This window comes from Periplaneta americana, chromosome 15, assembly GCF_040183065.1.
Source record: "Periplaneta americana isolate PAMFEO1 chromosome 15, P.americana_PAMFEO1_priV1, whole genome shotgun sequence".
Taxonomy (NCBI): domain Eukaryota; kingdom Metazoa; phylum Arthropoda; class Insecta; order Blattodea; family Blattidae; genus Periplaneta; species Periplaneta americana.
The window spans coordinates 108,701,062-108,713,158 of record NC_091131.1 but is presented as its reverse complement, the minus strand read 5'-3'; the positions used below and the strand labels follow the sequence as shown (position 1 = coordinate 108,713,158).

Genomic DNA, 12,097 nt, shown 5'->3' with positions numbered 1-12,097 from the left:
ATTATAGCATTATGTCGATACAGAGAAACTACACTTTCCAATGGTGAAATAATAATTAATTATACAAATCGGTTAATTTAGCTTCCGATATTGCTTCATACGAACACAGAAACATTTTCTGCAGGCTATGATTCATAGCTTTCGATTGTTGTTGACCAAGGCCCCTTATAGACGAAGTCATTTGTTTATTTCATTACACGGCCTTAGGTGGCAGTTATTTTAATTTTAAAACTCATTTATCTCATTAAATATCAGTCCTATCAAAATTTTTTAAAGACTGAAACTTATCGGAAATGATTTTTAAAGAAATGTTTGTTATGTAACATTTTTCATAAAAATCAATAATAAGCGAGATATTTCGATTTATTTAATTCAGGCCCCCTTATAACCCCCTTTTAAATAATGTATTTTGAATACCATATAGCCTATAATCTAAGTTACAACGAACTTAATTTATATTCCAATTTTCATCGAAATCCGTTCAGCCATTATCGCGTGAAAAGGTAAGAAACATACATACAGACAGACAGACATACAAACAAAAATTAAAAAAAAAGCGATTTTCGGTTTCAGGGTGGTTAATTGTATATGTTAGGACCAATTATTTTTGGAAAATCGAAAATTACCAGAAAAATTTCGACTACAGATTTATTATTAGTATAGATATTACATATTATATTATATTATATTATATTATGTCAGAAGTTACTGTAATAACATTATAGCATTATGTCCATCTAGAGAAACTACACTTTCCAATGGTGAAATAATAATTAATTACACAAATCGGTTAATTTAGCTTCCGATATTATTTCATACAAACACAGAAACATCCTCTGTAGGCTATCTTTCATAGCTTTCGATTGTTGCTTCCAAGGCCCCTTATAGACGAAGTCATTGGTTTTTTAATTCATTACACGGCCTTGGATGGCAGTTATTTTAATTTTAAAACTTATTTATCTCATTAAATATCAGTCCTATCAAACTTTTTCAAGGAATAAAACTTATCGCAAATTAGTTTTAAAGAAACTTGTGTTATGTAACATTTTTCACAAAAATCAATAATAAGCGAGATATTTCGATTTATTTAATTCAGGGCCCCTTATAACCCCCCTTTTAACTAATGTATTTTGAATGCCATATAGCCTAAAATCTAAGTTACAACGAACTTAATTTATATTCCATCTTTCATCGAAATCCGTTCAGCCATTATCGCGTGAAAAGGTGACAGACAGACAGACAGACAGACAGACATACAGACAAAAATTTCAAAAAAGCGATTTTCGGTTTCAGGGTGGTTAATTATATATGTTAGGACCAATTATTTTTGGAAAATCGAAAATTACCAGAAAAATTTCGGCTACAGATTTATTATTAGTACAGATTAGAAAACATATTATCTCCAGTATTGTATACGCATCTGAATAAACAATGGTTTAAGTTACCGTGGTAATGAGAATATGTAATTCCATTTTGGCTCCAAATTTGCAAAAACGTATCATTAAATACTAGTAATCATCTTCATATTTAAATAGGTCAAATAAAGGTAAAGATAGACTATTTTAATACACAACACGATTATCACTTTAGATGAAACAGTAGGGATGTAAGAAGAATATACTGGAGATACAGTACTTCCAGAGAAACATTTGCAATGCAATTTGTGTTACTGGTGAACTACAAGTAATGAAAATCGGGATCCATAAACTCAAGCCTCGCAGATCAGAAATTCAAGTGAGACGGAGAGGAGCGTATTAAAAGTTTAAGGGCCGTATTCATAGATATTCTTAAGGCGGGCTTTCGGTGGATGATCGGCGAACTAACGTTTTTCATATTCATAAACCTGTGTTAGCGATGTGATATGATATGAATCCTGTACAAGTAACCAGTCGGGGCTAGTTTAGCACGCTCGTAGCGCGGGCTAGCGAAATGTCTATGAATAGCACATTGAGTCCAATGCTATTAGATACTGTGTCATAATTTTTTCAGTATATACTCATAGTTATATTATCTATTTATAAATTTTATAATACTTCACTAGTAGCTTCGCGTATGTGAAAGAAATGAATTTGCATAAAAGACTTATATTTGTTAAAAATGTGGCCTTGGACTATCTCATTCTCACCATTTCAGTTAATTGACGAGGGAAGTAAACGTGTAAATAATGTAACGTAACTGTTTCTATATTTCACTAGCAATCATAACTCCATTTCTCAGCCCTATTATACCTACAGCGTTTGTTATAGCGTTGGCTTTCTCACTTAGATTCGTCTTCGGATCGACAAGTAGATGAGATGCAGCAGCGACTGAAGATCCAGGAGGCACCACAAATACATATTTTGGCCTCCAGGAGGCAGCACGGTGTTCGGGTTTCTTCAGAAATTTAATGTATGGATTGGTTTCGTGGACGATTGCTTTATGCTCCCTAAAAATAAAGAATGCAGTATGAAATGAACACATTAACATAATGTACTGTACAATTAGACAGAAATGACTGAGCGCTCTCTGAAGGTTTGAAATACTTCTAAGTCAATTTAGTTGAGAGTTAAATTAATAAAATGGATTTCAAGTAATTTCATTGTTTCTGAAACACTTTTGTGATGATGGAACTCTTGAAAGTTGAAAGTTGCATTATGCCCTATGGCATAGAGTTAATGTGTCTGATATATGCTGGAGATCCCAGCAAGATCCTAATTTGTGTATTATGTCCATATCATCACGTATTGGACACAAACTTTATTTTACAATCACTAATAAGGAATCGCACATGATCGGAAGGGCATATGGAAAATTAATTGAACGGGTAGCGTAGCTATAGAGATCGGATAACCGCACTTTGTTCCTTCCACGATCTTCTTTGAGGGGGACGAGAGGAAAGCTCTCGTATGCCATGGAGTAATAAAAGGTTCCTGAAGTGAAACACTGTGTTCAAATGTAAGAACAAAATACACACCTGAAGTTATGACACTGAGGACAAAGTCCTTATTGGTTGTATTGGAAAAACAGCGTCTCGCTCCATGGGGTTAATATAATAAGTAGCTACAGAGCGTTCCCTTACATCATGTAGGTCGACCGGGCGGCGCGCGGCCGACACGAAGGCCATGCAACACTCGGCAATCCAGTTCAGTCTTTCCGTAGGAGTGGTTGTGTTGACGTTAGTTTACGTATTATTCTTATGATTTGTATTAGTGAAGTGTTTAGAATTAGGAATGATTGTGTTGACGTTAGACTACATGTTATTCTTCTAATTATGTTAGTGAAGTGTTTAGATTAGCTTACTCAAATGACACCAGAGAAATTTACATTAGAGCAAAGGATTTTCATGATACTTTTCTGAAAAAGAGTGATTGCGGAAAGGTAAAAAGATGATTTGAAAGAAAATTTCCCAATGTTATCGTTCCACATAGCAACAGCAGCAAAAGACCACTCCCAAATCTACATCTAAACACTTCACTAACACAGTCAGAAGAATAACAAGCAATCTAACGTCAACACAACCAATCCAACAGAGAGACTGAATTGCATTGCCGAGAGTGCGCGAGAGAATTTGCCGCGTGTTGCATGGCCTTCGTGCCGGTCGCGCACCTCCCGGTCGACATACATTATGTATGTTTGCAAAGGGATAACCATCTCATCAGCGGGTGGATCAAACAGAAATTCAGAAGCCTTGAACGCACTTGACAAAGAGAAAACAACTTCTGATATCTTCAATTGAGGACCGTTTTTGCAAAATTGCTAACTGAAAAAACTAAATTTTACAGGAGAGACAAAACACTGTAGTAAGCAAATTTTTCTGTAACTCTTAAATATAGGAGAAAGCAAGTTTTGAAAAAACGATCACACTTTGACACACTATAATGAAGAGAAATAATCCAATTTTACTAAGACGCCTTTTACATCATGTAGAGGCCTGCCTTATGTTAACGAATCCATCAAAATCTCAATTTTGCAAATTTTGCAGTTAGCAAGTTTTGCAAAAACAGTCCTCAATTGGAAGCATTAGGATTTAGTAGACACTATATTTTGGAATATAATCAAGAAAGGAAACTGTGTGTGTGTGTGTGTGTGTGTGAGACTAATGCCTACCCACTTCACTTGCGTGATTCGGGTTCCGCATATTGCGGAAAGAAGGCAGGACTGTGACCAATTTTCAAATTGCACACCACTTCGGCGGGCCACGTTATGCATGATGTGTATCTGTGGAGAGTGATGTCATATTTTAGGGTGAGTGTACGTTAAGTGTTCGTGTAAGTGTAGTGTAAAGAATGGGTGAGGATGATGGTGAAGGTGAGGAAGGGAGAAGGGGAAATTCGGTGCCGGCACGTAGCCTACTCCTGTCGAATTCAAAGGGGCCGTCAGGCTTAACGTCCCCATCCGACGGACGAATCACTATCAACAATGACATATGCCTTCCCTTCATATGCACTGCGGAGAGATTTGGGATTTAACACGGTCATATTGGTGCACAATTAGAGAAAGGAAACTGTTGAATAGTTGAATTATCCAGTTTACAGAAGAAAATTATTTACTCAGAACACAGAAGAAAATTTAAATAAGCTACTAGACTTCGGTGGTAAGGATGATAAAACCACTTTCAACCTCCAACCAACCTCCTCATTAATTTAAACAGACGACTGACCGATTCAACAAACCAAACCAAACGAAACCAAACCAAACCAAACAAGGAAAGAAGAATGGAAGGAAGGAAGAAAGCAAGCCATTCAACTAACCACGAAATCGGTCGGTCGGTCGGTCGGTCGGTCGGTCGGGTGAGTCACTGAGTCTGTCAGTCAGTCAGTCAGCCAGCCAGCCACGTCAGTCAGTCAAACCAGTCGGTCAGTCGGATGAATCGCTGAGTTGGTGAGTCAGGTAAGTCAGTAGCCAGGTCAGTTGGTCGGGTGTATCAGTCAGGTCAGGAAGTCGGTCGGTCAGGTCAGTCGGATGAGTCGCTGAGTCGGTCAGTCAGGTCAATCAGATTACTGAGATCAGTCAGTTAGTCAGACAGATCAGTCAATCAGTCGGTCGGACGGTCGGTTGGGTCAGTCGGGTGAGTCACTAAGTTGGTGAGTCACTCAGATCAGTCAGGTCAGTCAGTCAGTCAGTTGGTCAGACAGTCGGTCGGGTCAATCGGCCAGTCAGTCAGTCAGCCAGTCAGTTGGTCAGACGGACGGTCGGGTCAGTCGGCCAGTCAGGTTAGTGAGATCAGTCCGTCAGTGAGTCAGTCGGTCAGATTAGTCAATCAGTCGCTGAGTTTTTGAGTCAGTCAGATGTCAGTCAGGTTAGTGAGGTCAGTCAGTCAGACAGATCAATCAATCAATCAATCAATCAATCAATCAATCAATCAATCAATCAATCAATCAATCAATCAATCAATCAATCAATCAATCAATCAATCAATCAATCAATCAATCAATCAATCAATCAATCAATCGGTCGGACAATCGGTTGGGTCAGTTGGGTGAGTCATTAAGTTGGTGACTCAGTCAGTCAGATTAATCAGGTCAGTCAGTCAGTCAGTCGGATCAGTCGGATGAGTCGGCCAGTGAAGTTAGTGAGGTCAGGTTAGTGAGGTCGGTCGGTCAGTCAGTCAGTCAGTCAGTCATTCAGTCAGTCAGTCAGTCGCTGAGTTTTTGAATCGGTCAGTCAGATGTCAGATTAGTGATGTCAGTCAGTCAGTCAGTCGCTGAGTTTTTGAATCGGTCAGTCAGATGTCAGATTAGTGATGTCAGTCAGTCAGTCAGTCGGAGATCGGTTGGGTCAGTCGGGTGAGTCACTAAGTTGGTGAGTCGGTCAGTCGGGTGAGTCGGCCAGTCAAGTTAGTCAGGTTAGTCAGATCAGTCAATTAGTCGGTCGAGTCAGTCGCTAAGTTTTTGAGTCGGTCAGTCAGATGTCAGGTCAGTCGGTTGGATCAGTCGATAAGTCAGTCAGTCAGTGAGTAGTCAGTCGAACGACCAAGCGACGAACCGACTAAACCGCCCGAGACCAACTGATCAACGGACCTCACATATTCCCAGCAAATAACTTACATTAAAGAAAATAAACTTGCTTACGTTTTCAATTAAGATCCGCATGGAAAGAACACGTGACATGAATGAAGAGAACATAAAGGATGAAGAACGAGAGTCTAGAATACTGAGCCTAGTAATGATGAAGATGTTTACTTCTAGGGAATGAACAAGTTTCACGTAATAAAAGCTGTTTACCTACTGGAAGGTGGGTTCACCATGAGGTCAGAAGAGAGTACGGTATCTTCCGATTCCTCTTCGGAGAGGCTAGCCAAAGACACTTTTTGGATGAACTCTTCCTCCTCTTGGTCTCTGTCACTGTATGATGACTCTTTAACATCGGTTGGGGGTTTCATCTCTAGGATGGAGGCGAGGACTTCGTATGTGTCCTTCGGGAGTATGCTCTGCACGAAGGAACTGCTGCGATGCTTCGGCTGCAAACATTATAGTAATAGTAATAATAATAATAATAATAATAATAATAATAATAATAATAATAATAATAATAATAATAATAATGCTTGTTTAAATTGTCGAGCAGCAACCGATAAGGAAAATATAACATTTGTGCATAATTCATCACCGATTGTATCCAAACTATAATAGACTAATAAACTAAGATTAATAACACAGATTTCATAACCAAAACTTTCTCAGTTTGTGAAAATTTTCATATTATAACTAAGAAACGAAGCTGAGACACCAAAACATTGCCTAGAACCGGCTATAAATTTAAGGAACACAGGATATAGGGTGACGTTAGTTGTTTACTTTACTGGTGTAGGCCCTATCTTCAGTTTCTTATGCAAAATGAAGGACTCGCGTGAGGGATCTCTGTTCATTCGAAATGTAATAGGTGCGGGTTTTGTATTGTTTATTGGATTATAATAGTTGTTTTGACACTTTACTCCTATTTTATATTTAAAAAGTAAACCTTTTGTATGGAATTCAGTTTTGATCTAGCAAAGGTACTGCGAAGATGTATTAAAATGTCGCCAATAAAAACTGAAACTTTGTCTGTGCTTGTAAAAGACTTCGGAGATGACTATTTTTCAGTCAAGAACGAAAATATATTATGGTGTAAAGCAGTGGTCGTTAGAACTCTGCTGAAATGGGTAACGGGTAAGCGATGCAACGAAATATGCATCCTCGTGCAGAAGGTAGAGGTAGAAAGCACACCCGGCCAGCAGCCACGGATGCACACTGATGCTGTAAGAGACCTGCGGATAAGTGACGCTAGCCCGAGGATGCACTGTGCTGATGATTGCTGGTGTAAAGTGTGTAAGTCAGACATAAAAGTTAATGAGCCTCATGTTTTACAAAAAACATTGTGACTCTAAAAGACACATCGAACATCTGGAATTATTTAGTGACTTGATTTCTGATCAGTCCACTTTTTACTACTAAGATTTATTTAAAAATCATCCGTCCTCAAGAGAGGTTGGCCACTGGGATCCGGAATTATAAACTGCAAAAAATAAAGACACATGAAACGAGTAAAATAATTATTCGATTTGTACATTAAAACAAAAATTTGCGTGTTAACACATACATGATAGTATAGAATTTGAAGAGAGGCCTTCAGAATTTCCATCACTATCTTCTGAATCTCATAAAAGGGAATTATAACTTGTGCCTGATGCTGATATATGCGAATATTCCGTTCCATAAACATGAGAATCCACATTTTGAACACTTATTGAAAAGTATACGTTTAGAAAATTGCCGACTCCAACAACCATGCTTACATAATATTTAACCTAGTGTAATGGAGTAATTTTAAATTCTAACGATCAGTTGTCGGTAACAATAAACGTGTTAAACTAAAACTGAAGAATGTTCTTGAAAAAATCATGCTTATTCGAAATTCTGTGAAGTGCAATATGAAGTAAGTAATGAACAGGCACAAGATTATAATAAACAAAAACAATTTCAAATTCGCACCTATAACATCGTGTTATGTCGAAAGAAAATTTTCTTGTTTCAGTGACGATCGAAACAGGTACAAATTTGATAATTTATGAATGTACTGTACACAGTTGTACATCGCAACAAAATTAGTGACACTTAAAGTATACCATTATTATTTAGAATGTATCACCATTTTATACAAAGAAGAGAATTAAATAAGTCGCTTTCGTAAATGTGTTATGCTCTACTTGTTTTAGTCTCCTGATTATACCGAGCAATGTTTTCATTCAAGCACAGCAGTTATCTGTAGAAGTCCCTGTACAGTAAGTTGATGTAAACAACACGACTTTTATAATACGCGACGTAGTTAACTTCATAGATTCGGTATCTAAATTTCCATACCTAATTATAACTACCCTGAAATGTTATAACCTCTAATATTATAATTAAACAGCGCATTTGGGGCTTGTAAACCTCAAGGTTAACTGCAACATCGACTATAGTTATGGACCATGAGCAACACGTAAGGCAGTGCAGTGTATAACTCGTTGCACGAATGATTGCCGATTTCGAGAGAGGCATTGGCGCTGCGTTACACGATACGATCCAGTGTTTACGCTTTAGTTCTCCTACTGGCCGCCGGCAATCATTCGTGTAACGAGTAATATTGTTCTCATACAGCCAGAACAACAAAGCTTGGCGGTACAGTCGATTGAGCTACATATTTAGAGTTTTGTTCCGTGAATACATTTAAAAGATTAAATCACCTACTATTTACATTTTACATTACCATGTTTATTTAAAATATAGATATTCAATTTAGTTTGTTACAGCATTATAATACACATATTTACAATGAATTTATACAGCTATCCTCATGTACAAAAAGGTACATTATTTTACTCTGCACTACTTTCTTTTCCATTATGTTTGCACTTGTCCCAATGGACAACAATATACTGCACAAGTACTTTATCAGGAATTGAGAACATATAGAATGAAAAATCGAGGATTATAAATGTCGACAGAGCAGCTTCTGCAGCATTTTCAATATCATAATTTTCTGAATCACACATATTTACGAGAGATTAAAAAAAATCATGTGCAGGTCTCTAGCGTAAAATGAGCATACCTACTGAGAGCAAACATTTCATTCAAGAAACCTGAACACCCTTGTGTCTAGAATTTATACAGTTATCCATGACAGAAGCTATCAACTTAGTAGAATAACTAACACAGTCACTCAAGTTTCTAAGTCTTCCCACTGCTTGTGAGTTTACATAAGATTTATTATTATTATTATTATTATTATTATTATTATTATTATTATTATTATTATTATCAAATGTAAAGGTCTTGTTCCTAACAATTTTAAAATTTCTGTATAATTTCTTTCAAGAGCGATTTTTTACATTAACTCTGTTACTGTACCCAACTCCTCGATTGAGAATAAATCAGTGAGCGGTGAGAGGGAGAAGAAAAGAGAGAGAGAGAGGTAGAGGGAGAAAGAAAGAGAGGAAAAGAGAGAGAATAATTATGTCTCAAGCAGACAGACAAACACGCTAACACCCATCTATATATAATGGGAGCAACAAAGAGCTGCTATACTTCAGAATAATGCGTAAGTACTTATGTATAGAGACTGTGCAAATTAAAAATAATTAAAAACAAGATTTTTATTGATGGTACAAGGGCAGATAAATAAATACGTACATAAAAAAGAGATGTCCCTTGCACCAAAAATAAATAATTCAATAATGAATTAACGACCTAAGTACTTACACGGTATTCTGAAGTCGTTCCGAAAGTGCTTGTAAATGTGAAAATATCGAAATTAACCTCTTTTTTTTTTTTTTTGCACAGTTACAATACTTAGTCTTTTCATATTGAGGAATGAAGTGATTATAATGCCTATTTGCAGGAGAGAAAAGAGAATCACCTCATCCTTACTAATTACCGATACCAAATAAATTATAAATGTTCTCAAACAAATACCCAGTGGCACAACTTACATCCCAGCAGACCCCGCGTTGCGGGGGTGGCCGAGGCCAGGGAGGGCCGAAAACGTTCAGTGGCTAATGACGCATATTTGGAAATGAGTTCGAATTACAGTTCAAGGCCCATATCATGTATTTTCCCTAACGCATAGCCACTCTTTTTACTCTCTGGCATATGGAAATCTATGGTAACGACCACCATCACTGGATCCGAGGATGCGCATACAATGATCCAACTGGCAGTACTTCGCATCAAACACCCCATTCGATTGCCTCAGTAGACTCGTCCACAACCATACTGCAGTGACGCCAATGTTGAAAATGTGACAGAGTGATTTTTATGGATGGATACATTGCTTCTCTTGATGTATTTTCATATCATCAGGTTGCCAGTCATAGTTGCAGTATATAAACAGTAAAGACACATTAAAATAAATAAGTTTTGTATAGTAACACGTCTACTTGTTACTAGATTTAATTTATCATTTTTCTCATGTTTTATGTCATGAAACCTTTTAAAAGTAATTATGAACATTTAAGTGGTGCAGAAAAACGCAAAAGGAAAAAACTTGAAAAATATGTTTTGAAACTGACTAAATTAGACTCAGTATTTCGAACAAGTTGTCAAACACAAACTACCTGTTTCAGTACCATGACTCAAGAAAAAGTCAAAAGGAAAACGCGCTTGTTGAATTAAGCTTCACGTTAAATTTATCTTAGTTAGGCCTATTATTGTGTACTTATAGCCTTAGTAAAATAGTAGTTATATCATTTAAATTTTTTTTCAGTTCTGTTCACTTAATTTTGCTTAAAATGGAGTATTTTGCTATGCTAAATAAAATTGTTTTGTTCAAATTAGATGTAAAAAATAAAATTATGAACATATGAAAAAAAATGGCAGTAAGGAAAGGGGGCCCAGATTATCATTTTTTCTGGGGACCCCAGCTATAAAAAGTTACGCCACTGATTATACCTATTTATTAATTACTAGAAATTCAAAACTCTTATAACAAATTGAATACATAACTTAAGATTATGTATTTATGTATTTCAAGAGCAATGAGTTTTACCACTGGAGGTTTCTCATATTCTTTGAAGATTTCTTTCCACTTCTGCTTCAAGCTTCTGTCTCTGTACTCGTATTTCGAAGTTAAAACAATTTTTTTAACTTCTTCACAATTATTCACGTTCATAATAGTAGTAGTAAAATAAAATTTAAAAAAATATATTCATATATTCGCATACGAAACTGTACAGCGCCTTTTCAATGGCTATAAACGCAATTCAACAACTGTTGCATGGCAACAACGTTCTTAACTATCGATTGTTTCCATCATATTGTTCTGTATGCTCTTGCCATCTGGAGAGGGAAACAGAAAACAACTTTCCATGTGGTTCACTGTTTCAGTCGGCAATGACGTGCTGTTCTGTTTTAGTTTACTAATAATAGAAAGCGCTGTTATGTTCATAGTTTGGTGTGGTACTGAGTATTGTTTGATCTCCGCAGAAACAAAAATGTGAAAAATGATGCTGGAGTAGCGAAAAACTGATGAGCGGCAGAACAGTATGCAGGAACATGGGTATTCATTCGTTGTCAACATTACGATTTAGGCCAGGTTTCTTGCTGACCCCACGTCAAAATTTTCGTCTGTTCGAGAAAATAAAAAGTAAATGTTAAGCTATATGGCATGTAATACAATATAAATACGAAACAATAAAGCAAAGCCTTTTATAATGTAGTATTACTAAAAAGTGACTGGTATAAAACAGGATCATTGAAAAAGTGACAGGGGATTCATAGAATCCCTATAATTGTGTGAAACGTTCATGTTGTTCGTTATTGTCTTTCTAAGTTTATTTATTCACGCTTCAACAACTTCTGATCACTAGATTATGCACCAATAGGCCTGGATTAAATCCCATATGAAGAGAAGGCATATGTCACTGTTGATAGTGATTCGTCCGTCGGACGGGGACGTTAAGCCTGGAGGCCCCCTTGGTGCTACTCGACAGGAATAGGCTACGTGCCGGCACCGGATTTCCCCTTCTCCTTTCACCACCACCACCACCACCACTACCACCGCCGCCGCCACCACCACCACCACCGCCGCCACCACCACCACCACCACCACCCATTTCATATACTACACTTACACAAAAATGTACACATACACTCACCCTAAA

At 37.0% G+C, this 12,097-nt stretch overlaps 1 protein-coding gene across 1 annotated transcript in view; it reads right to left on the bottom strand.

The window, feature by feature from the left end:
• LOC138715730 (uncharacterized) overlaps positions 1 to 12,097 on the bottom strand; it is a 102,453-nt gene that overhangs the window by 36,439 nt on the left and 53,917 nt on the right. Inside the window, exons 4-5 of the mRNA XM_069848788.1 lie at positions 6,204 to 6,439; positions 2,233 to 2,425 (exon numbers count right to left, since the gene is read on the bottom strand). Of these exons, the coding sequence (XP_069704889.1) occupies positions 2,233 to 2,425; positions 6,204 to 6,439 (429 nt within the window). The remainder of the gene's footprint in view (positions 1 to 2,232; positions 2,426 to 6,203; positions 6,440 to 12,097) is intronic.